General features: G+C 44.0%; 1 protein-coding gene across 1 annotated transcript; it reads right to left on the bottom strand.

The window, feature by feature from the left end:
* Positions 1 to 271: 271 nt before the first annotated feature.
* On the bottom strand, positions 272 to 6,031 carry AMER2 (APC membrane recruitment protein 2). Its single transcript, XM_048493775.1, has 2 exons — positions 4,934 to 6,031; positions 272 to 4,759 (listed from the first exon to the last, which is right to left on the bottom strand). Exons 1-2 carry the CDS (start codon positions 5,763 to 5,765, stop codon positions 3,912 to 3,914), a joined length of 1,680 nt encoding a protein of 559 aa, XP_048349732.1. The 5' UTR covers positions 5,766 to 6,031; the 3' UTR covers positions 272 to 3,911.
* Between the last annotated feature and the right edge of the window lie 17,753 nt (positions 6,032 to 23,784).

Here is a 23,784-nt window from a genome sequence, read left to right on the forward strand (position 1 = left end):
ACACTCCAACAGGTACATATACTCCACTTGCTTTCCTACTATCAGATCCTCTGAAGATGCCAGGCACAGATGCAGGCGAATGCTGCTAGAACACGGCCATACAGCCCGGAAACCTCACAGCACACCACAGTAGTTGGTGACAAAAATTAATGCTTCCCCTATTCACCACTGTGGGAGAAAATGTGATGTGTACAACACTTCTGGTTGGGGTTTTTTTCTGTTTTGGAGAAAGAGGAGGAACAACAGGATGGAAAATGAAAGAGCAAGAAAATGAAAGAAAGACAAAATATTTTAATGGTGTGTCTTAGGTAAGGGAAGCTTATTTATGGTTAACTCTAGTGTTTCTTAATACATACAGGCTACAGGTAAAGAAAATGCATCATGGTGAAGATTTCCAAGAGCAATGAAAACGGTCCAAACAATAACAGTGTTTCTTACTACTTTAGATAATGCACAAACAGCTTTTTTGACCAGTAAACGATTCCTCCTGCACATGACAACATCCTCTCCATAGATCGACTTTCAGTTCCCTGCGCCACTTCTTTACACGATTACTCCATCAACAAAACAAAACAAACAAAATGCTGATAGTTTTGCATAGACAGCATGCAGAAGGAGAGGAGTAAGCATCACAGATGGAAAGATGCGAATATCTGATTGTTACACGACCAGGAATAGAATTTGGGGTTCTAGATATTCTTTCCTTCCAAAATGTCACAGCTACAGGGAGGCAGCTGTTAAATCTGCTGTAGTTTCACCTCCTTCAATGGGAACACACAAGGCTCAGACAGTCACTATCTCCACCCCTCCCCCAATCCCAAATCATCTTCTCCAAAAAAAACCTAAGTAGAATCTGTGAATCTGTTTCTCAGGCAAAAATAAACAACAGTCAACATGATTTGACAAGATTTGCTGTAAGTGCCCTTGGCCGATTAGCCTGTGCATGGAAGTGTATGTGCCCATTAGCATGTGCAGAAATGTGGGCATGTACAGTATGTGTGTCTATAGGAACATACATGCATATGTACATGTCTGTGTGTGAACCGATGCACATACAGCCACCCACAAATACACTCTGAGAAAGTATTCAACACAAATCACCCTTAAGCACGTTGGCACTTTGATTCTAAGCATGTAGTTTTACTTGGGAGATTCATTGATTTCAAATTAATTTATCATCAACTAAGCAAATTTAGAATTCATCTAATAGGCTGTAACAAAAAACAACACAGACAGGATATGGAGTGAAAGGCTAACATTCAACCCTGGCTCCCTCCTCTGGGATACTGGAAGACAGGACCAATCTCAGCTTTTTTGCTTGTTTAAAAATGGCATTCCCAATATTCTCCAGGGTGAAGTGGCTTGAGCTACATGGTTGCAAGCAAGAGACGTCATTGGCAGCGATTCAAAGGGCTTGTGTGAATTCTGTGGGTTTTATTTTTAACTGACACCTGGCCATATAAACCTCATTTGAAAATCCCCCTTTTGAAAGCACTTTGCAATGAAGGACAGATTTCCTTCCCTTTCGCACATGCAGAATAATGTCGTTTAAACCACTTTCAGTGTACTTTGCAGCTGGATTTTACCATGTGAAATAGCAAAATCCACTTGCCAACAATTGTGAGGGTGGATTGAAAGTGCATTATTCCGCATGTGCGGAAGTGCCCAGAGGGAGCTACTTGAGCCCTCTAAGGAGCCCATCACTAATTTCACAACTCTCTATAAACTGTGAGCAGAAATCTTTATTAGGTTCTGAAGAGCTGTTTACATCATTACGTTGTTCCGCATGTCCAGGGGATTTGGGGAATTCAGGTTTCAGAACAGCAGCCACACAGCAATTGGAACTGAGGGAACTTTTCAAAAGCAGTCTGGATATGGTACAGGAAGGAGGAGCTAATTTCTCAAATATTTTTTTTTAAAAAATGAAATCATACTGGGCATGCCCAAGCCCTTGGGGATGCTGAAAGCAGTTTTTTGGATCTTAGGTCTTGTGAGTAAACATTTTGGTTTTTGATTCTGAATGCAATCCCGCACAGAGGCTGTTTAAGTGCCATTTAAATCAACAAGATCCAAGCAACCCAGCTGCATGCAAGGCTGCAGTCTTCCTATTTGTGAGATTTTCTTCAGTTACAAGGCAGTTTTTAAGGTCTTATTTATTGGTATATTTACAGTGCAATGCTAAGGACAGTTACTCCAGTCTAAACCCACTCATATCAATGGGCTTAGACTGGAGCAACTCTGTACAGGATTGCACCTTTCGCACACTTATGTTTACTTGCTGGAACTCAAAGGGAAAGAACAAAACAATGTAAACTAGGATGAAACATTTTTGATTTACATAAGTAAATTTACGGTATTCTATATATTGGTTTTTTTAAAACCCTGTTTTAAAATATATGCTATTTTTCAGATGTATTGAAACAGCTCCTTTGCTTAGTGATGTTCTCAGGGGAGGGGGGTTTACATTTTAAAAATAACTACAATGACACCATTGTGCGATTAAGCTGTTTCAGTCTATCTTGAAAACAAATCTTTAGAACATCACATGATGCTTCTTTGACCACTGCTCAATATCCCCTAACAACGCCTGTCATGTTCAAGGTAACTGAACCATTTCCAGTGCAATCCTAAGAACATTTTTTCCGGGAGCAGACCACAGTTAAGAAGATTTGGACAAGATTCTAAGGAGACCTGCTTACATGGACAAATTGTGACATGGACTAACAGATTGCCAAATTTCTTTTATGCATTACAGCAAAATAATCTCTGCTCCTAAATCTGGAGTGGGGGTGGGAATCTGATCTTATTAAATAAGCAAAGATAATTTTTAATGGATTATTGTTGGGGGTTGGTGGGGAGTTTGCAGCTCTACAAAGACTGAGCTGAGGTTCTGTTTTCAGGAACGCCTGAAAACAGGGGCTTGCAACGATACCGCTCGAACCTTAACTCCAGTATTACGCATGCGTCACTAGCATAAGAGCAGCACAATAGACATGTTTATCGGACTGGGGGGCGGGCTATCAAGAACCCATATAGATTTTTGCATCAACTTATGGTTCTTTAAGAAAGCCCATAAATCTAGAACTGTAAAATTATCTAACTATAAAAACTAATTTTGCTTAAACTCTAGTAAATACAGAAAGACATTTTAATATATTTTCTTAAAAAACATACCACTAAATAACATATGTATCTATAATGGACAATAATTTATTGTATAAATATTGTAGCTGTCTCTTTATTGGCATTTGGGAAAACGATTCCCTGAACCTGATTATTCTATGCACTGGGGGGAAAAATACTGGTGTAAGTATCTGAGGGTTTGCTAGATGTCTTCATTAACTATTTACAAAGTAAACAGACAGGCAAAAAAAAAATCTCATTATAGAAACTCACCTCTTGCTAAACAGCTACCTTTAACAAGAGTGATGAATCTGCTGCTAGTTAACTTTACTCTCTATAGCTCAAGCTGAATGCCAGAGCTGGTGCTGCCGTTGCTCTTTTTATTTTGACTTGACATATTTTTCCACACTAGAACACACACCATTTCTCAGTGTAGGCCATAAAACCAAACATTTTGTATTGGTTTTCCTCTCCCACCATAGCTGCGTCCCCTTTGAAGAATTCATGGCACCAGTTTTGTATCATTAACTCTATTCCTAATCGAAGTCTTGCTTCCACAAAAGGCATGGAAAAGTGGCCACCCGGGTGTTTAGCACTTCAGACGGAAAGGATACAAATGTTAAAAAGTGCTCAAAAAGAATCTAAATTCATATATATATATATGAATATCACTATATATCAAGATGGACTTAGAAGCACATGTCTCTTGGATTCATACAAGGGGCACATGTAGGTGGCTTCCATGAACGATGCCAAACTGTAAAGACTCACATGCCCACCTTTGCCTCCTATTTTTTGGCACTTTCATGATATGTGGCTGTTTTACCTGTTGTCCCTGCTAAACTTCGGTAACTGGCCCGTTGCACAAGCACTTTGGAAACTGGGATTTTTGTTCTAGGGATCTCACTTTTGGTGGGCTGGTGATGTGCAATATGATGGCTATTACTGGCATCCGGACCATGACTGCCATGTGGCGACGCAAAATGTTTGATACTGATGGGTATCTTGGAATCCTTGAGTGAAGTCGTATGGGTTCGGACCGGGCATGTGCTGGTGACTGGAGACAGCGGCTTGCAGCAAGTCACAGAGACGATGTCTGCAGAAGTCACCACAGCTGTGTTTTCATCTGGATCGGTGTACAGATCATAAAGAGCATCCCCACTGTAGCTGTCCCTGGGAATGACCTCTTTCTGGGCACTGCTAGTATTGTCCTCCTCGGGCCCGGGTGTGGTAGAATCCCAATAGCCCTCGTCACCACTAGGAACAGCCTCTTGTTCCTTTTCCCGGCTCTTCTGATCTTTGTGGTGAACTGGAACCTGGTGCTTCTCACTGGCTAACCCATCCTGAACCCTTTTGCTGTCGTTGGAGGCCTCAAGGGATTCTGTTCCTCCTGGGGTCTCCTGTGACTTCTCCTCCGTTTGGGACAAATTATCCCAGAATTCCGGGGCGCAAGTGTCCCCCACCTGCTCAGGACTGGCCATCTCTTCTCCTCCGCCTTGGTAAGCCACCACACTGGGAGGTTTTTTGGAGGGCCCAGGCTTGCTGACCCCAGGGGCGCTCTTCTCGCTTCCTCCTCCGCCACTGCCACCGGCGCTGCCCACATCATCCTCCGGGTCAGCAATAATGTCCCCACAGCCTGTAAGAGAGTCAAAGCTTTTCAGTGAAGTCACGTCAGCAAACATCAAACAAATACGGTCAACGGACGGTTCAGAGGGTGGATCAAGAGAGGAAGGGTCAGGGGCGGCCGCCTTCTCTCGGCTGCGCTCGCGCTTGGGTTCAACAGGGGGGGAAGGCCCGATGGGGATGTCACCTGTTATAGCCAGGTCCTGCTTGCTTTCTTGGCCATCGCTCTGGGGCGCCTCGGGATGCCTCTCCTTGGCCTGGATCCTGGGGGGCTCCTCTCCCTGGGGGCTGCTCAGGGGGTCCTGCGGCTCCTGGGCGTCCACGTCCTCCCTCTCTAGAGTGGAAATCGCCTGGCTGGGCTGGAAGATGAGCAGTTTGTCCCAGTCGATCAAGCCAGGCGAGCTTGGGGGGGCTTCGGCCGGCGGCTTCGGCGCCTCCTCTTTGATGCATTCCAGGCTGGCAGTCAGCGAGGCGGGCATGAGGAGGCTGGGGCTGGGCTGGCTCCCGGAGCTCTCGCCGGCCTCGTCTTCCTTGGCGCCGGCGCCACCGGGCTTGCCGTCCCTGCGGGGCCACCGCATGCTGCTGAAGAGCCCCTTGAGCCCCCCGCGCCCTTTGGGCCGCGCGCTTTTACCGCCGCTTCTGCGCAAGAGCGCAAAGAAGCTGTGCGGCTTGCCCACCGCCGCGGAGGAGGAGGAGGAGGAGGAAGGCTCCTTGGCCCCGTCGCCCGGCTGCTCGTCCCCGCCGCCGCCGCCGCCCGATTCCTCCTTCTTGCCGCTCTCCATCACCGCCTCGGCCAGCCCGTCGTGCGTCCTGCTCCGCACCATGCCCGCCTGCCCGCCGACGCCGACGCCGCCGTCGCCGCTCTTGCCTTTGCCGCCCCGCACGCCGAAGATGCTCGGCATGGCGCCGCCGGATTTCCTCCGCTTAAACAATTTGAAGGCAGTCCGGTTCAGCTTGCCCGCGGGCTGCGGCGGCTCGCCGACCGCGGTGGGCTCGCCACCGTCGCAGTGCATGTCCATGGCGGCAGCGGCGGCGGCGGCGGCGCAGGAGGAGGAGGAGGTGGCGGCTGCCTTCCCCTCCTGCAGCCCCCCGCGGCCGCCTGCGCCCGAGTCCCCCCGCTCGCTTACTGACAGCCTCCTGCTCGCCGCTGCCGCCGCCTCCTGCTCGTCTCCATGGCAACCGAGGCAGGGCTAAGCAGCTTTCTTCGGGCCTGGGCCTGCGCCAGGCCTCTCCGCCGACCACTGCCAATCAACCTGAGCGGCAGCAGCCACAATCTGAGCCAGGGAGGTAGAGGTGGCTCCCCCCTCCCCACCCTACTCCATCTCTCCTCTGCTCTCGAAAACATGGGGGGGGGGGGGGAGGCTTATATAACTTAATCCATTAGGGGCTGCTCTGACTGCGGCTGCTCACTCTCATGGAGCATATGTTTGTGCAGGGAGCCGTGGGGAGGGGGAGACGCAGCTTTATTTGGGGCACACCAGTCGGTCGCTTTCAGCGTTGCTTGCAAACAGTTTCACGCCTCGCACTTTCCTAAACAGAGTTGTAGATCAATGGGCTTAGAAGTGTGCAGCTCTGTTAAAGGTGTTAGGGAAGATGAGCATCTCGCGCTTGCAGAAGGAAGCACAAATGCCTTGTTTTTATTATAGTGAACGGTGCAAGCCAAATACACTGCCCTCTCTCTGTGAGATCTAAGGGGCTTTGCCAGATTCTTGAAAAATATTAATTTCAAAATACCTATTTCGGATTTCATGCTGTCACAGCATGTCTCAATCCCCTCTGATACGAAAACATTCCGTTTATCAGAATTCTGCTGGAAATGAAGTGTGGCTCAGTCCTCAAAGTAAGTCGAATGTTATGGAAGTAATGGAAATATGTCAGGGAAATTTCCAGTACGCAGTGCAAATTCAGTTTTTATATCCACCTATACAGATTATGCATGTTTTTAAAAAATCAATACTTGTGAAGTGTGCTGGGAAAGAGCTCTGTAGAAGATGTGGCTATCAGTTGCATCCAAGGAAAACACAGAAATTGTAAGGATAGTTATTCCTGAGGGTTTGGCATTCTTATATATTGTCAGATATGAATATTGGTTTATTGACATTTTAGATGGTTTTTGGACCCAGGTGTCCCGTACTGGAGCACTTCTATAGTTGCACACTAGGAATACAGTATACACAGGCTAGTGACCAACTATGGGACAAAAGTGATAAGAGGATTTTTAAATGTGATGAAAATTGTGGTCATTCCCAATACTATAAATAGTCTTTCCTTTCTTACAGTCTATGAACAATTTTGTTAAAGATTGGTACTGCCAAAACATTTTGCATTCACGATGCAAAGAAAATGTTTCTCTTCCAAACGTTGCTTGTCTAATGATCCTGAGATTTGAGGTTGGATTTCTGATGAGATCCAGTATAAGAAGAAGAAGAAGAGTTTGGATTTATATCCCCCTTTCTCTCCTGCAGGAGACTCAAAGGGGCTTACAATCTCCTTTCCCTTCCCCCCTCACAACAAACACCCTGTAAGGTAGGTGGGGCTGAGAGAGCTCCAAGAAGCTGTGACTAGCTCAAGGTCACCCAGCTGGCGTGTGTGGGAGTGTACAAGCTAATCTGAATTCCCCAGATAAGCCTCCACAGCTCAGGCGGCAGAGCTGGGAATCAAACCCGGTTCCTCCAGATTAGATACACGAGCTCTTAACCTCCTACGCCACTGCTGTTTTTAATAAAATAGTGGGGCTATTCCATTATGGGCAGAAGAGAAGGTAAGGCATGGTAAGCCTGCTCTTGTCAAATCTTGGAAGCTGAGTGGGGCTGGTATTTGATTGGAGGTCCACCAAAGAAAACTCTGCAGATGAGGGCAATGGCAAACCATCTTTACTTTTCACTTGCCATGAAAGCCCCTTGCAGGGTTTGGCATAAGTTGCATGCAATTTGGTGGCACATATGTATCATATTATGGATGGGAAAGCATGTTCAACTCTGTGCCTTCATGGGGAACATTCAAAGATCCATCTGGCAATTGCAGATGTTACCTTGACCCCGAAGAGAGAAGTGGACTGGATCCTACTGGAAAGGAGTTTGTTGTGTAAACAGCTCTTTTAAGTTTGTCATGATCTCTGAATGCAGCCTTTGTTCAAATGCCAAGAACAAACCTCAATTTCAGCAACTTGACATTCCAACCCAGTTTAATTAAATCCCCATTTGTGAGAAGGAAGGAAGGAAGGAAGGAAGGAAGGAAGGAAGGAAGGAAGGAAGGAAGGAAGGAAGGAAGGAAGGAAGGAAGGAAGGAAGGAAGGAAGGAAGGAAGGAAGGAAGGAAGGAAGGAAGGAAGGAAGGAAGGAAGGAAGGAAGGATCAAGTTGCATTCTGCCTGGAAAATCACAACAAAAAAATTAGACAGAAGACTTCCAAAACCAAAAAGTCTTCTGAACTGCTTGCTAAGTAGAAAAGGTGCTGACTTGATCTCCTCAGATCTCAGAAGCGAGGCAAGTGTGCGAATGGGAGACCTCCAAGGAAAACCAGAGTTGTAAAGATGATGATTGCTTTCACATCCTGCATGTGAGCTCCCAAAGGAGTGGGCCACTGCAAGTAGCAGAGTGCTGGTGGGCCACTGCGAGTAGCAGAGTGCTGGACTAGATGGACTCTGGTCTGATCCTGCAGGCTCTTTCTTATGTTTTTCTTATGAGGCAGGCAGTGACCACCTCTGAATGTCTCTTGCCTTGAAAACCTCATCAGGGATGGCACATTTATGGAAGTCCAGTGTGACTTCCATAAAGTAGGAAAAGGTGGAGCACAGGACAATTAAGAAGAGAAGAAGAGTTTGGATTTATATCCCCCCTTTCTCACCTGCAGGAGACTCAAAGGGGCTTACAATCTCCTTGCCCCTCCCCCCTCACAACAAACACCCTGTAAGGTAGGTGGGGCTGAGAGAGCTCCAAGAAGCTGTGACTAGCCTAAGGTCACCCAGCTGGCGTGTGTGGGAGTGTACAGGCTAATCTGAATTCCCCAGATAAGCCTCCACAGCTCAGGCGGCAGAGCGGGGAATCAAACCCGGTTCCTCCAGATTAGATACACGAGCTCTTAACCTCCTACGCCACTGCTGCTCCAGGTTTATTAGAGGTTCTCTTTGCTCCACTGCACCAATTTCAACAGAAACTGTAGTCCTCAGCAGAGCTAAGAAGAGTATAACTTTGCTGAGGATTGCACTGACCATATATTGTATCTATTTATTTGGTATATGGAATTATTACAATAATTGTAATATTGCCTGCTAGTCATTTTAATTCTTTCAGCAGTGACAATTTGTTCTTACATCTTTTCAATACTAGAGGCTCTTGTGCCAGAAAGGGGCAAACGAACAGGCAAACCCATCACTGCAACCTTTTTTCATTATTTTTATTTTATATTTCCTGCATTTAGAGTCGTCTCTATGTCCTTCCATTCCCCTTGTTCAGTGATTCAGAACAAAGGTGTTACATAAACAAATCACATTCAACATGCGTTGGGGAAAATTACTTTCGAACAGGAAGTTGAGTGCTAGTGATTTGCAGCAATATGCTAGAAAATATTCTGTACAAGCAGGATAAGAAGAAGCACAAAAATTGAGTGGGACATCATCGTCATTCTATCAACAACAACAGCAACATTTTTACTCCATTCTCAGCCAAGCATGACTCCTGAATCATCTGACAATGACATAAAAATACCAGAAAGTGCATGAAACGTAACATAAAAACATAGGCAAAGTGGAACAAAACTTCTTCAAAGTATAACAACAGAAGCAATACGCATGGTGCCATGGTTAGAGTGCCCTCCTTCTCCAAAGTGTGTGTGGGGGGGGGGGGGGGGGAACCCAACACAACACGACAGCCAATCAGGACAAGGAAAAACACACCTGTGGGGAGTGCCACATTGCTTGAATCCTTGATAGACATCAAGGTCTTCAGTGGAGTAGAGAGGGAGAATGCGTGATGAAAAAGTATTGTTTCTTTTGAATGTATCCGCCTTTAATTTCTCAGTGACGATTCGACCAGTGTCAGACTGGGAAACTTGGGTTGAAATCCCCACTCTGTCACGGAAGCGAACTGGGTGACTTTGAATCAATCATATCCTCTCATCCAAACCTGTCCTTACAGGGCTGTTGTGAGGATTCTTTTATTTTACCCCTCCTCGGAGCTTGTGCTTTGCCCCTCCTTTCATTTATACTCACAACAACCCAGTGAGTAGCTCAGTGTTGGTGTAAAAATATAAAATAGTTAGCAGAGTGAATAATCACAGATGCTGCTGGTTAGCTTAAATAAAGTGTACTAAAAAAATAGGAAGGTTAACATGGTAGAAAACAATGAAACGGCCCTTTCTAAGATGAGTTACATGCTGCTTCTACATTGTGAGAAGGTATGACTGATTTAGAACAAAGAAGTTTATAACTTCCTCCCAAGCACATATGTGCTTGGAAACACGTAGTCTATGGCAATATATTGATTAGCCAATGAATTATGTCATTAATGCAGGTAACCAGCTACTCAATACCCCATTGGCTATGCTAATCTAGCTACTGTTTACTAACAAACAGTATAATGAACTCTTTCATGACTGAAGAGCTGACCCTGGCATATGCCAACACCCCTTCACAAGTATCAGCCACAGAAGTCATGACGGTTCAGTCTTTTGCGCAGGTTCTTGAACTTTCCTCTGGTCAGAGGCTTGGTGAGTATTTCAACAAGCGTGTCTTCTTTGCCTTACACACTCTTTCTTCAATATTCCTCAAATAGTAAAATGTACAGATGCGCTCTCCAATGATCTCAGCATTTGACTCAAGAATGAAAAACGCTGCAAACATTTTCTTTTAACAAGAATTGAGTTTCACTGTCTACAGTTTTTCTCACAGATAAGAGGGTCTCATTGGCTTAGGGAGCGTACATGCATTCTTTCAGGAGAAGCTCAACCAGTCCTCCTCCTGCCTTGAGTACATGGAGTTTTACAACACCAATTCCTTCCACAGACAAAGGGGTACCGTCAGCCTGAAGTAAGCTCTCTCCTTTTACTTCATTCAGTTCCACAAAGTAATTCATATTGTTACAAACATGAGAAAAAGATCAAGAATCTAAAAGGCATAGATTCTTTTCCATTAGAGCCTTTGCTTCCAACCATAAAGGCAAAATTCTGTCAGGTTGTTGTGGGCTTTCCGGGCTGCATGGCCGTGATCTGGTAGAACTTGTTCGTAACGTTTACCTTCATCTGTGGCTGGCATCTTCAGAGGTGTATCACAGAGATCTACCAGACCACGGCCACACTGCCCGAAAAACCCACAACAACTGGTTGAATCCAGCCGTGAAAGCCTTCGACATTACAGCAAAATTCTGAGCTGAGCCTCTTGCTTTCCCCCAGAGAATCTGCCTCTGGAAATAGCATTGTGATTCAGTTCACGCACACGCGCATTCTCCTACTTTGGCCTGCTTTTTTAAATCGACAGCATTTTGCAACATGACTCTTTTTATGACAATTGCAACACAGCACCTTCACTTCCATTCTGCAATTTTAACACAGACATTTATTAGCTTGTCTTTTTTCAAGTTCATATTTTAAGACGTTTAGCGTGTATTTAACATCCACCATTCTTCCCCTGTGGTCATTTAACATGACACCCACTTGATTCCCATTGAAAGGTCCAGCAGTTGTTCCAAGCATAACCAGGAACCAACATTAAACCATTGTTATTCAGTATATTTCTTTAAAAGATGCATTCCTCACCATCTGAGGCAAAAAAACCCCCTGATTTGTCTGAATCCACCTTTGGTCTGTCTCAAGAAAATGATAGTACGATACATTGATCATTCCTTTTGATACTGTAGTGCTTTATCTTATGCCAGAAGCAAGATCTTTTTAATAAATCCGAGAAAAACTAGATTGTCAAAACATAAAAGTAAAAAAAAAGTAGTCACAACCTAATCCTATTCCTGTCTATTTAGATGCAGAGCTGGTTCTCGGTTCAGATGGGCTTCCTTCCCCAGACATAGGATTGCTACTTTTAGCCGCGATTCAGAATTCATTTTATTGCAAGCAGTTCAACAGAAATCAAAGGGACTCCATTTCCTTACTTCTAAGTAGCCTGTCAGTGTTTTTTTGAATAATCGCTGGTATTTATGGAAAGGAACTGCAAAGAACTGGTATAAGCAAATATCTGAAATCAAAACACATAGCCTAAGAAATGGGTTGCGTTCAGCAGATGGGGGGGCGAATCAGCTGCTTCCTGCTTCCACTCACAGTCACAGCACTTTCCGAGTAGAAATCCTTCTCCCTGTTACTGACTATAGAGGACGATGCATATCTGGAATCTGGGTCAGGGAGAGTGCCTTGTGAGCTTGCTATAGGCCTGTTTTTTCATTCTCTGGCAGAAAGGCTTCTGATGTTAGGTCTGGAGGTCTAGTGTTCAGTCCTCCTGGCCAACAACCGACCCACAGCTGCCACATTACATAATGCAGATATTCACACAAAACCATTCTTTTACGACCCAAGTAAACAGAAGCCCATGCTGGAAAAAAAAGAACAAAAAAGCCTCACAAGCAGAGCTGGAAGCAATTGTAGAATATAATCAGACGTTTGCAAGTGACGAATCCTGAATTTTTTTTTTGGCAGCATTTCTTTCACGTATTCTGCCACAGGGGTTCCTCAAAGTCACATGAAGAACGAAAGGATCTTCTTTGTATATGTGCATGTGTCCTCTCGCATGCGGCCACATCTGCGCTGTTTTCTCGCTAATCGTTTCAAGATGCATGCGGCAAATAAAGGCTTTTAAGTTATCAACTGGTTTGTGCCTTCTCTATTATGGGTCTTAGTGCTAGTCTTCGTGAATCAACTGAATTAAGGTTTAAATGAAATGATTTAGTGAATCAAATGAAGTTGGTAAATCAGAGAAGCTAGTAGATCGTGGCATCAGATCTTCGTATCGCCGAAGGGATACAGCAGCTAATAATTTAAATAAACCTCCTGTGGTAAAGGGGTAATGGCAGATGTGAGGAGCTGAACCAAGTGAGGTATTTCCATTTGGACACCCCATTATCATGGCAAATACTTCTGCATTCACTGTAGCAATAAAAGCTACATGGAGGAACATGGGATTGGGGAAGCAGTCTTGGTTACATGTCAGTTACATATCGTTGCTGTCCCAATATCTGTCTGTCCATCCAGCTGTATATCATTTTCTACAAAATCTTGCTCATTGTCTACAAAATCTTGCCCAACAGAGAAAGGAAGAGGAACGAGACAAGAGCCTGTATCCCTCATGCCATACATGCACACGCAAAGAACTTCGTCAAAGTCTTTTCTTTGCAAATTGTCTCTTGTTGAAAGCTCCCGAGATGCACCTCGGCCACCGCTGCGTTCAAAATAATTAAAATTAAAAGGAAATTGTGTTGGGTAGGAAAGCCATCCTGAGCAGATTGACTCCTTTCTAAGTTCACCGAAGTCAGCGAACTTTGTTGGGTATCACTCTGTTTAGGATTGCACGGCTGCGGTAGTTCTAATGATATAGACCGCTGGAGTGTCTTTCTTAAGATCCTGCCTTCACCTTTATCGAAACCATCTTTTAGCCTCCACTTTCAGCTAAGTGTGGAGGAGTGTTAAGTGCTGTCAAATCTTAAGGCAACCCTACGAACCAGTGCCCTCCAAAACGTCCTTGTGTCAACAGCCTTGTTCAGGTCTTGCAAACTGAAGGCCGTGGCTTGCTTGATTCAATCGATCCATCTCATCATCATGTTGGGTTTTCTTCTTCTCCGACTGCCGTCAACATTTCCTAGCATTATTGTCTTTTCCAGTGACCCTTGTCTTCTCATAATGAACTCCGCTTAGTACAGGGAGACCAATAGTGATTTGTTTGATAGAATCTTTGAAGGAAAATGAAGTAAAGAACACACACACACCCCGCAATGTATTAATGACCTGGTTATTAAAGACTGGTTAGATATCAATAATCTACGATCCACAGAAATGGGAAAAAAATATTCTCAGAAAAGCATTTGCAATATGAACGGTCATACTTGAGGATTAGGAATGGCAAAAGAAACCTCTGCCCCACTCATTGCCAAACCATGCATGATGTGGGTGATTTAGCATCACATGATTTCTCCACTTTTTAAAACTTTAAAATAGGGATAGGAGGCTTTGTCAAGGGCTCTGCCACTGGAGGAAAGAACTTCTCTGTACCTGCTAAGTAAACAAACAGAAATCCAGAGATACGAATTTCCCAGTTCACACCAGGTTGGCTCCTAGAAGTTTTCCAGCAAAAGTGACTGAAGTCACAATGCTAGAGACCTGGAGAGAACTCAATGCCATCTTATTTTCCTCGAGTCCTGTTATATCCAGAGCTGGGATCCAACCAGTTCTCACCACTTCTCTAGAAGTGGTTACTAATTTTTTCTGAGTGCCGAGAAGGGGTTACTAAAGCAACCTCCCTGCCCAACAGGGACTGGAGGTGCGTGTGTGCAGCGGCGCCACTGTTTGAATCCCACCACCATCAGAACCTGTTATTAAAATTTTTGGATCCCACCACTGGTTATATCCACTATTTTATTGTAGCGGCAGCCAATGACATGGCTCATTTGCAACCACACCGCAAGGTGATTGGTGTGAGAGGAGGAAGCATTCTTTACCTGCAATCTCTGGGAAACTGTGATGCAGATTGCGGGGGAGCATTTTATAGTCTGCCACATGCAAATGTGCAGCTGCAGATTAGCTGGCCTCTTCCAGCGTGGGCACAGGCTGCTGATGTCAGTGAGGGCTGCTGGCCAGGCCAGAGTTGTGATTGCTCTGTGCCAAGATAGCTCCTCTCCACAGCTGCCTCCCAGTGGTTACCAATATCTCCTGCCACTCATAGTGGTGGTGAATAGATCCTAATAAAGAACCAGCTGGCTATCATACTGCATATGAGGATTTTTTTTTTTTTGCAGTCATCTTGTTTGGACTTTCGGTTTTCAACCTAGAAAGGAAAAAATCACAATAGAAATTATTCTCTCACCACCCTCTTTGGCTGTTCTTCCCTGTAGCCAAGTGTAAACTCCAGTTTTTATCTTAAAACTAGATACAAATGAAAAAGATGCATCGTGGATGTCTCTGGACGGAGGGATTTACTTCTAATTAATAAGATGGCAGTGCATTAACCTACTGATTTTATTTCAAATCTCTCCAATTAATCTTGCCGTAGCTCAGTACACGTCATGCCTGAGCTCTCTTAAGAACGTACAACATCCAATCCTAGATTTATATCCATAAGGATTATGGCTGAGGTTGGGATTTTAATTTCTTCCATCGACTAACTAGATGGAAAAGACGAATGGTGAAACCCAGCAGGCAGGCAAATCAAAATTGTGTAAATACAGCATTTTTGTATGGTTATGACTCTAAGTACTTGTATAGGATAAACCATCACCTTACAAATATCTCTCTGTAACACAAATGTTACAGATAGTCACATCTCCAGTTTAGAGACAGGAGCAAGATTCTTGCAAGGTGTAGCATTTTGTTGTACTCTAGCACATATAAAAACTTTCCTCTTAGTGTCCTCCTCTTAATATATTTCAGACGCACAGATCTCTAGTGTGTGTTTTGTAATGTGAGGATGCCATGCCGATTAACATGGAGGTTCTTTTTCCCGAATTTGATCTTTAGTCCATTTGAAGTCTGTATTGCAACAGGCTGCAGTTTTCCAGACAAAAGATCTGAGGTTTTTTTCAACTGAAGTTGAGAGGGATTAAGCTTGGGACCATCTGCATGCAAGTATTCACACAACCTAATGCAGCGGTTCTCAACCTGTGGGTCGCGACCCCTTTGGAGGTCGAACAACCCTTTCACAGGGGTCGCCTAAGACTTTCTGCATCAGTGTTCTCCATCTGTAAAATGGATAAATTTTAGGGTTGGGGGGGTCACCACAACATGAGGAACTGTATTAAAGGGTCGCGGCATTAGGAAGGTTGCGAACCACTGACCTAATGAGTCATGGCTTTTTAAAGACCAATAAGATTTTCAGGGTGTAAGTTTTTGATAGTCAAAGCTCCCTTCATCAGATACTTCCATGGTGTAGCAGAAAACATACCTGGAAGCAGGTTCAGCGATCAAGTAACATTGGTGAGGATAGCTTTTGAACCCTGCCAGTGGGAAAGCCATCTCTCTCTCTCTCTCTCTCTCTCTCTCTCTCTCTCTCTCTCTCTGTCTGTCTGTCTCGCTCTCTCTCTCTCTCTCTCTCTCTCACTGTGTGTGTGTGTGTGTGTGTGTGTGAGAGAGAGAGAGAGAGAGAGAGAGATGAGGGTGTAGTTTGGAAATAATAATAAGAAGAAGAGTTTGGATGTATATCCCCCCTTTTTCTCCTGCAGGAGACTCAAAGGGGCTTACAATCTCCTTGCCCTTCCCCCCTCACAACAAACACCCTGTGAGGTAGGTGGGGCTGAGAGACAGGAAAAGGATCACGAATCCTTCTTCCTGACTCATCCCAAACTCCCCATTAATGCAATTGGAGCTCTGAATGTGAAAGAACAGTGTCCCGCCTAACAATACCTAGAAGGTTTAAATCTAGGGTGAAATTTGAACAAGAGATTTCCCAGCTCTCATGCTCATTGCTACTAATAAGCTATATTAGCTCTCCATTATAACAGTCTTCACATTGGAAAGTTCCCAAACCACTGAAGCATGGCAATTTGGCCTGGGGTTCTGCTCTGTACAGCATATACCATAATGATTAATCCAGCCCTGACCTTAATGCTCAAGTCATGTGGTTAATTTTACCTTCTGTTGCTGTGTAGAGTTCACCCCAAGCTCTGCTGAAACAAACGCAACAACTGATGAAGACCACCCTGCTTTTAAAAAAACCTTATTCTTTCCCACTGTCTCTTATACCTTTGTATTTATTTATTTATTTATTTATCTGTTTGTTTGTTTGTTTTTATTTTGGATTCATATCCCGGCCTATCCCCTATCACTTGAACCATTTTTGTTAAGAGGGCTGAAATTTAATTCACATAAAAAAACCGGGAGCAGAGAAAATTGTCAGGTTTTCCATCAGTATACATCACTGTGCCCATTGTGGCCGCTGGCATGGATTTTTTTAAAGACCTACATGTAGCAAGTCATGAGAGCCCTTGCAGTGTAGTGGTTAGAGTGTGTAGTGGTTAGAGTGTCAGACTAGCACTTGGGTGGCCCAGGTTCAACTCCCCGTTCTGCCATGGAGGCTCCCTGGGTGACCCTGAGCCAATCATTCTCAACCTAACATAGTTCACAGTACTGTCGTTGCAAGCATAAAATGGAGGTAAGAAGAAACATGCGGCCCAGAACTCCATGGAAGAAGGGCAACATTAAAAAGTACTAAATAAACAAAAAGTATGCCCTATTTACTCTGAGCAGAATAGCTGGGGCTAGTCCAATTGTAACCTCTATCTGTGGGTTCTGTGGGGCAGAACTTGGAATGAGTTTGCAACAACAAATTTTAAAAACAAAATGGTTTACTTTCTTAACATATAACATCAAACATCAACATTTAACATCATACTTCAAGGTCCTGTTCAGGTTTCATTTCAAGTCCTTCTAGTTACAGTCTTCTGATATTGCCAAGTCCAATTCTTCCTGCAAGTGGGTTGGCTCCTGAAGACTCCAAGGGCTTGGTGGACAGGATTCAACATGATGAAGGTTTCCAGGAGAACTCTCACCCATTACAAACACACAAAAAACTTTACCAAGGTGTAAAGGGCTTATACAAATCAAGGTCCGAGTCTGGTAGCCTTGTCTCCTCCAAACTACATGAGCTCTGCAGCCTCCTGCTGCTTTGAGTTTCCACCCCCTTCTGGGTCAACCCATTCTGAGCATGGGGGTTACACAATCACATCAGATCTCGAAAACTAAGCAGGCTCATCTTTGGTTAATACTCAGATGAGAGTCCACCAAGGAGGTCAAGGGTTGCTTTGCAGAGTCAAGCAATGGCAAATAATCTCTGAACATATCTTGCTTTGAGAACCCCACCACCAAGGATGACCGAAAGCTGCAACTTGACAGCACTTTCCACTACCACCGGAGCCTATACTCTTCTCACTACTAGGCCATTTCCACACAGTCAAAATATCTTAGGTTGAGCAAGAAAAATACCCCTGTACAGTCAAGAATTCTGCATGGTTCCCAGTGCTAAAGCAGGCCTGTCCCGGTGTTGCCCCGTGATATTTCCCTTATCTCAGGATTTTCCAGTTTGGAGGTTCTTTAAAAAAAATCCTGGTGTGACCCTGCTTGTGCCTGCTACCGTGCAAAAACCATCAGGAGCAGGACCGGTTTGTGAGAGTCATCAAAATAAACTAGTATTATATGGTAGTTTTGAAGCCATCTAAATTGCAAAGTCTGCAACAAAGTCAAAAAGGTTATGGTTTCCAGTCTTGACTAGTCTTTGTTTTGCTTTCCACTTTCAACAGTGATAGAAAGCAATGAGTTTCAAGGGAACAAAGATATGTGTTATCCATTCTGAAGTGATCCCCGAGATCCACTCCACTAAAATTAATTTGATGTCATCATAAGGATTCTTGTTGCTTGTAGTGAAATGCACTAATATTCATACAATTATGCAGACACAATAGATCATCTAGTCCAGTTCAGTTACTTAAAACACAATACCCATCATCTAAGACATTCCAGGCAGAGAGATATCTAGGCATTTTCTTGATAGCATCTACAGATGAAAGACTTCAGAACCTGCTGAGAAAAAATATTTCATTCCTGAGCTGCTGTTATAGTACCTTCTTCTGTATTTTCAGATAGTGAGCAATTCGTTGGAAATATATGCTGTTGCACAAACTAATTTCTTGTTGGGTTGTCATCAGACACTATAAGGAAGAGCCTCACAACATGAACAAATTATGGGGGGCAACTAACTGGCCACTGTGTGAAACCAGAGATTGGACTAGATGGTCCATTAGTCTGAACTAGTAAGGTTATTCTTATGTTTCTGCTTACCTGGAGTCATCATATTCAAAGCTTACAGATAGCTTAACATGAAAGCAGGGAGTTCTGTTCATTATGATACAACTTTTGAAAATAATGCACCATAGTCTAATAAATCAGACAAGCCTGCTCTCAGCAGAGTTTGGAAATCAAACTGGTTGGCTATGATCAGTATTTGGCTGGAAGACCACCAAGGAAGATTGAGGCTGCTATGCAGAGGAAGGTAATGGCAAATCACCTCTGCTCATCTTTTTCCTTAAAAAAACACTGGTCCTGGGGCCATCAAGAGTTGCTTGCAACTTCACAACACACTGTTATAACATTGAGTGTCTTGACAGATCAAACCAAGGTCCATCTAAGGACTGCATTCTGTTTCCCACAGCGACCAATCAGTTGCCTCTGAAGGTCACAAGTGGGTCATCCCTCAGGTTGTCTCCAACATAGTGGACTTGGAGGTATACTTTTGCAAACACAGTGGTTTCACTCAGCTGTCATAGCAGTTGATCACCTCGCCCTTCATCCAAGCAGTTGAAAGGCCACTGCCCAAAGTTCTAAGGAGGGATCTAATGGAGAGCCAGTGTGGTGTAATGGTTAAGAGTGGTGGACTCTAATTTGGAGAAGTGGGTTTGATTCCCCACTCCTCCACATGACTGGGGAACTCTAATCTAGTGAACCGGGTTTGTTTCTACACTCCTATACACAAAGCCTGCTGAGTGACCTTAGGCTAGTCACAGTTCTCTTAGAACTGTCTCAGCCTCACATACCTCACAGTGTGTCTGTTGTGAGGAGAGGAAGGGGGGAAAGTTTGTAAGTCATTTTGAGACTGTATTGTCAAAGGCTTTCACGGCTGGAATCACTGGGGTGCTGTGTGGTTTCCAGGCTGTATGGCCATGTTTTAGCAGCATTCTCTCCTGACGTTTCGCCTGGATCTGCGACTGGCATCTTCAGAGGATCTGATGGTAGTAAAGCCAGTGGAGTGTGTAACAGACTTCTCTCTATGATACACCTCTGAAGATGCCAGCGAAACAGGAGAGAATGCTGCTGGAATACGGCCATACAGCCCGGAAACCACACAACACCCCACTTCGAGACTCTTTACAGTTGAGAAAAGTAAGGTATAAATCCAAACTCTTCTTCTTCTGAAAAGTAGAAAAGACCCCTAGACTAAGGTTCTCCACCTCTTTGGCAAAGAATAGGAGGACATGCATTGGAGTGTATGTGATACTCTGTTATCCTGAAACATTTCTGAATGGACTCCAGTTCCATCACGACCCATGGTCACAATCAACACAGCTTACCTCAGACTCCATGCTGTTTCATTTCTATCAGCAAAAAAACATGCACAAAGCCAAAGCAGATTTGAAACGTGGCCAGTTCCCAAATCATTTTGTGTATCACAACAAGGGAAGCTTCTGTTCAAAGAATAAGGTCAGATGTCAGTCAGGGTGCACACAGCTGAACTCAGCCCACTGGCCACGTATGGTGTACAAGTAGGACCTCAATAAGCTTTCTGTTTTCACTGCCTGCCTGCAACTGCAAATGGGAGGGGAGAATTTAGCACTTGATAGACCATAATGATATAGCTGGTGCACCCAACTTGGTCTTATGGGTCACAAGCTGGCTTTGGGAGTAACTGAAGGGAAACTGTCTGAACTATGACCAAAAAGAACAGATGATGGAACAAACCTTATTCAACCTTAAATTATTAAGGAGGAAATATTAGACTTAAGTAACAAAGACGAAGTATATAGATATGATGGACTAGTTTATACGTATCTCAGGTCATCCAGTTAGAATTTAATATACAAATCTCTTTCTGTATAAAACAGCAACAAGTATATATACTAAATAGATAGATCAAAATTGAACTGAATTATATGTATTAGATTATATGTATCCTAGCTGGAAGTATATTAGTTTAAAAACTGTAATGTATAAGTTAGAATGAGTTGTTTTTAAATGGATAGATTTTTTGACGTAATAACTTTATGTAAAAACTTATATGTAACAATTTCTGTAAATCCTGTAATAACTGAAATTCAAATTGTTAATTTTTCATACTTAATAAAAAAATTTTAAAAAAAGAACAAATGAATGTCGGTCTCCAAAAACTTCAATCATTGTTCTGAGTTCAAAATTCACCAGCATATATCTCAGAAAATGTTACCAATGTGCTGCTTTCAAGGAACGTGCAGATGTCCTGAATACTTTTTCCATCAGTTGTGGACATAAAGCCAAAAATATTATCTTCTGCTGTGGTTTATGGAGCCTTGTCTTGATGGTTCCTAGATCTGCTTTGCTCCAAACTTCCTGGGAACGTTGGAGTCAGAGTCAGTCTGCCCATATGTGAATGGGAAGGTATGGATTTCCACGCCTTCCTGCCAACATATGTTGCCATTTTCTCTTTCTCTTCGGGCTAGTCGCAGTTTGTTCAGAACTCTCTCAGCCCCACCTACCTCACAAGGTGTTTGTTGTGGGGAGAGGAAGGGAAAGGTGTTTGTAAGCCACCGTGAGTCTCCTTATAGGAGAGAAAGGTGGGGTATAAATCCAAATTCCCCCTCCTCCTCCTCCTCCTCCTCCTCCTCCTCCTCCTCCTCTTCTTCTTCTTCTTCTTCTTCTTCTTCTTCTTCTTCTTCTTCTTCTTCTTCTTCTTCTTCTTCTTCTTCTTCTTCTTCTTCTTCTTCTTCTTCTTCTTCTTCTTCTTCTTCTTCTTCTCTTCTTCTTCTTCTTCCTACCTACCAATCCATTGTTTCCGTCAGATAGCTTTTTGACATTTTTGAAAAGTTGTTAGTAGGCATATTACTAAAATTCTAGAGGGATATACCTACAACCAATTGTTTTTCAAAGCTGGGGAAAATGTCCTCTAGTAATGTGGGTGAGGAAAGAAATTGTGGTCACAAGAGGAAAGAGAAGAAAGACTGGCAAATCATCTGGGGCGGATGCTCTGTTGTAATTGAATATGTCTCTGCATCCACGGAGGCAACGGGTCTGCAATGAGGAATAGTCCCTGTCTGAAAGCAACCTTACAGATGAGAAAAATCAAAATCCTCGCATCTCCTTTTGGATGAAGACATTCAGAAAGCCAGCTCTTTTCATGGAGGCAATCTCTCCGGCATCATCAGATGATGTGCTGTCAGAACAGTTGCCATCAAAAGCCAGGCAGGTGCAGGTGTTTATCATTCCTATCATCACAGCTGTCATCCTCCCTCGTTAGCTCAATTAAGCTAAAGTGAAAGAATAGCACTTTATGGAATCCAACGTGCCTCAGGAAGGGAATTGCTGGCTTTTGTATACATCTACTAAGTGACAGCAATACAATCAACAACAATGCATTTTAGGTTATTTGATATATATTAAATGTATCCTTATTACCTTTCAGTCACCTTCCAGAATGAATTGGCCATTTCTACTTATCCTCCCTTCCCACTGAAAATCTCCCTCATGTTTTCTCACATCTCCCAAGAACAGCATTTTGTGGAATCATAGAATCATGGAGTTGGACGAGACCCCAAGAGGCCATCAAATCCAAACCCCTGCAATGCAGGGACACATAATCAAAGGTCTCCTGACAGATGGTCATCCAGCCTCTCTTCAAAAACTTCCAAAGAAGGAGACTCCACCACACTCCAAGGTAGTGCATTCCACTGTCAAACAGGCCTTCCTGTTAGAAAGTTTTTTCCTGATGTTTAGGTGGAATCTCTTCTCCTTCACCTTGAACCCATTGCTCCTGGTCCTAGTCTCCAGATCAAGCTTGCTCCCTCACCAACATGACATGACATCCCTTCAAATATCTAAACATGGCTGTCATGTCACCTTTTAACCTTCTGTAGAACATGGGTGGGCTTGCAGTAAGAGGGGTAAAGCAAGAAAATACCACTCTGCTGATGTAATATTTATTTATTTGTTTGTTTGTTTGTTTGTTTGTTTATTATATTTTTAGACCGCCCTCCCCAGTAGGCTCAGGGCAGTGTACATCATAATTAAAACATACAATAAAATATAAAACAGTAGTTCCATCTGTAATTTAAAACAATCAAATGGCGACAGTTCCCTCCCCCCAGCCCCATCCACAGGGGGCCTGGATGACATGGCTATCCCGGCTGGCCAAAAGCCTGGCGGAACAGGTCCGTTCTACAGGCCCTGCGGAAACTTTGAAGGTCCCGCAGGGCCCTGGTCTCCTTAGGGAGCCTGTTCCACCAGGTAGGGGCCAGGGCTGTGAAAGCCCTGGACCTTGTAGAGGCCAGCCAGATCTGTTTTGGGCCGGGGATTTCCAGCAGACGCTCCTCCAAGGAGTGGAGGGCCCTAGCTGGGCAATATGGGGAGATGCGGTCCCTCAGATATGCAGGCCCAATGCCGCTAACAGCCTTAAAGGTCAAAACCAGTACTTTGAAGATGGCCCGGAACTCGATAGGCAGCCAGTGTAGATGGTATAAGACCGGAGTGATCCAGTCCCGGCACGATGTTCCTGTCAGTAACATGGCTGCTGCATGTTGCACGAGTTTCAATTTCCGGACCATCAACAAAGGCAGGCCAGCATAGAGCGCGTTACAATAATCTAATCTGGAAGTGACCGTTGCATGGATCACAGTGGCCAGGTCGGAACGATTTGGTTGGGATCCAGCCCATTAGGTCTTTTACAGGCATAAAGATCATGGTAAAACCCCACCACCACTACCACCACCATTTGTCTTGTACAGAGAGAGATCAAATTGCAGATCCTGGGCTCTTCCTGGGGAGGGGGGGAGGGGTGCAGAAAATGATTTTCCTCAGACGCTACACACACAAAAAGAAGTCTTGTGACATCAGAAATATTATATTGAACAATAAGCTTTGGTGGGCCTGCATATGGATGAAGAAAGGACCTTATTTTGCAGAAATAAATACACAATGCGGGAGAGGGCTGAGAAAAATGTCTCAAAAGGGCATGAAACTGAAGAGGTACTGGCAAGACTCACTGTACACAAGTTAAGCACAGTGACCATGCACAATAACTGTAGTTGGTGACTCAGTCTCACAGATCATGTAATTATGTTAAGTAATCTAATAACTATAATGGCTATTGGGTCTGTTTTAATTCT

This window comes from Sphaerodactylus townsendi, linkage group LG04 (genome assembly GCF_021028975.2).
Source record: "Sphaerodactylus townsendi isolate TG3544 linkage group LG04, MPM_Stown_v2.3, whole genome shotgun sequence".
Classification (NCBI taxonomy): domain Eukaryota; kingdom Metazoa; phylum Chordata; class Lepidosauria; order Squamata; family Sphaerodactylidae; genus Sphaerodactylus; species Sphaerodactylus townsendi.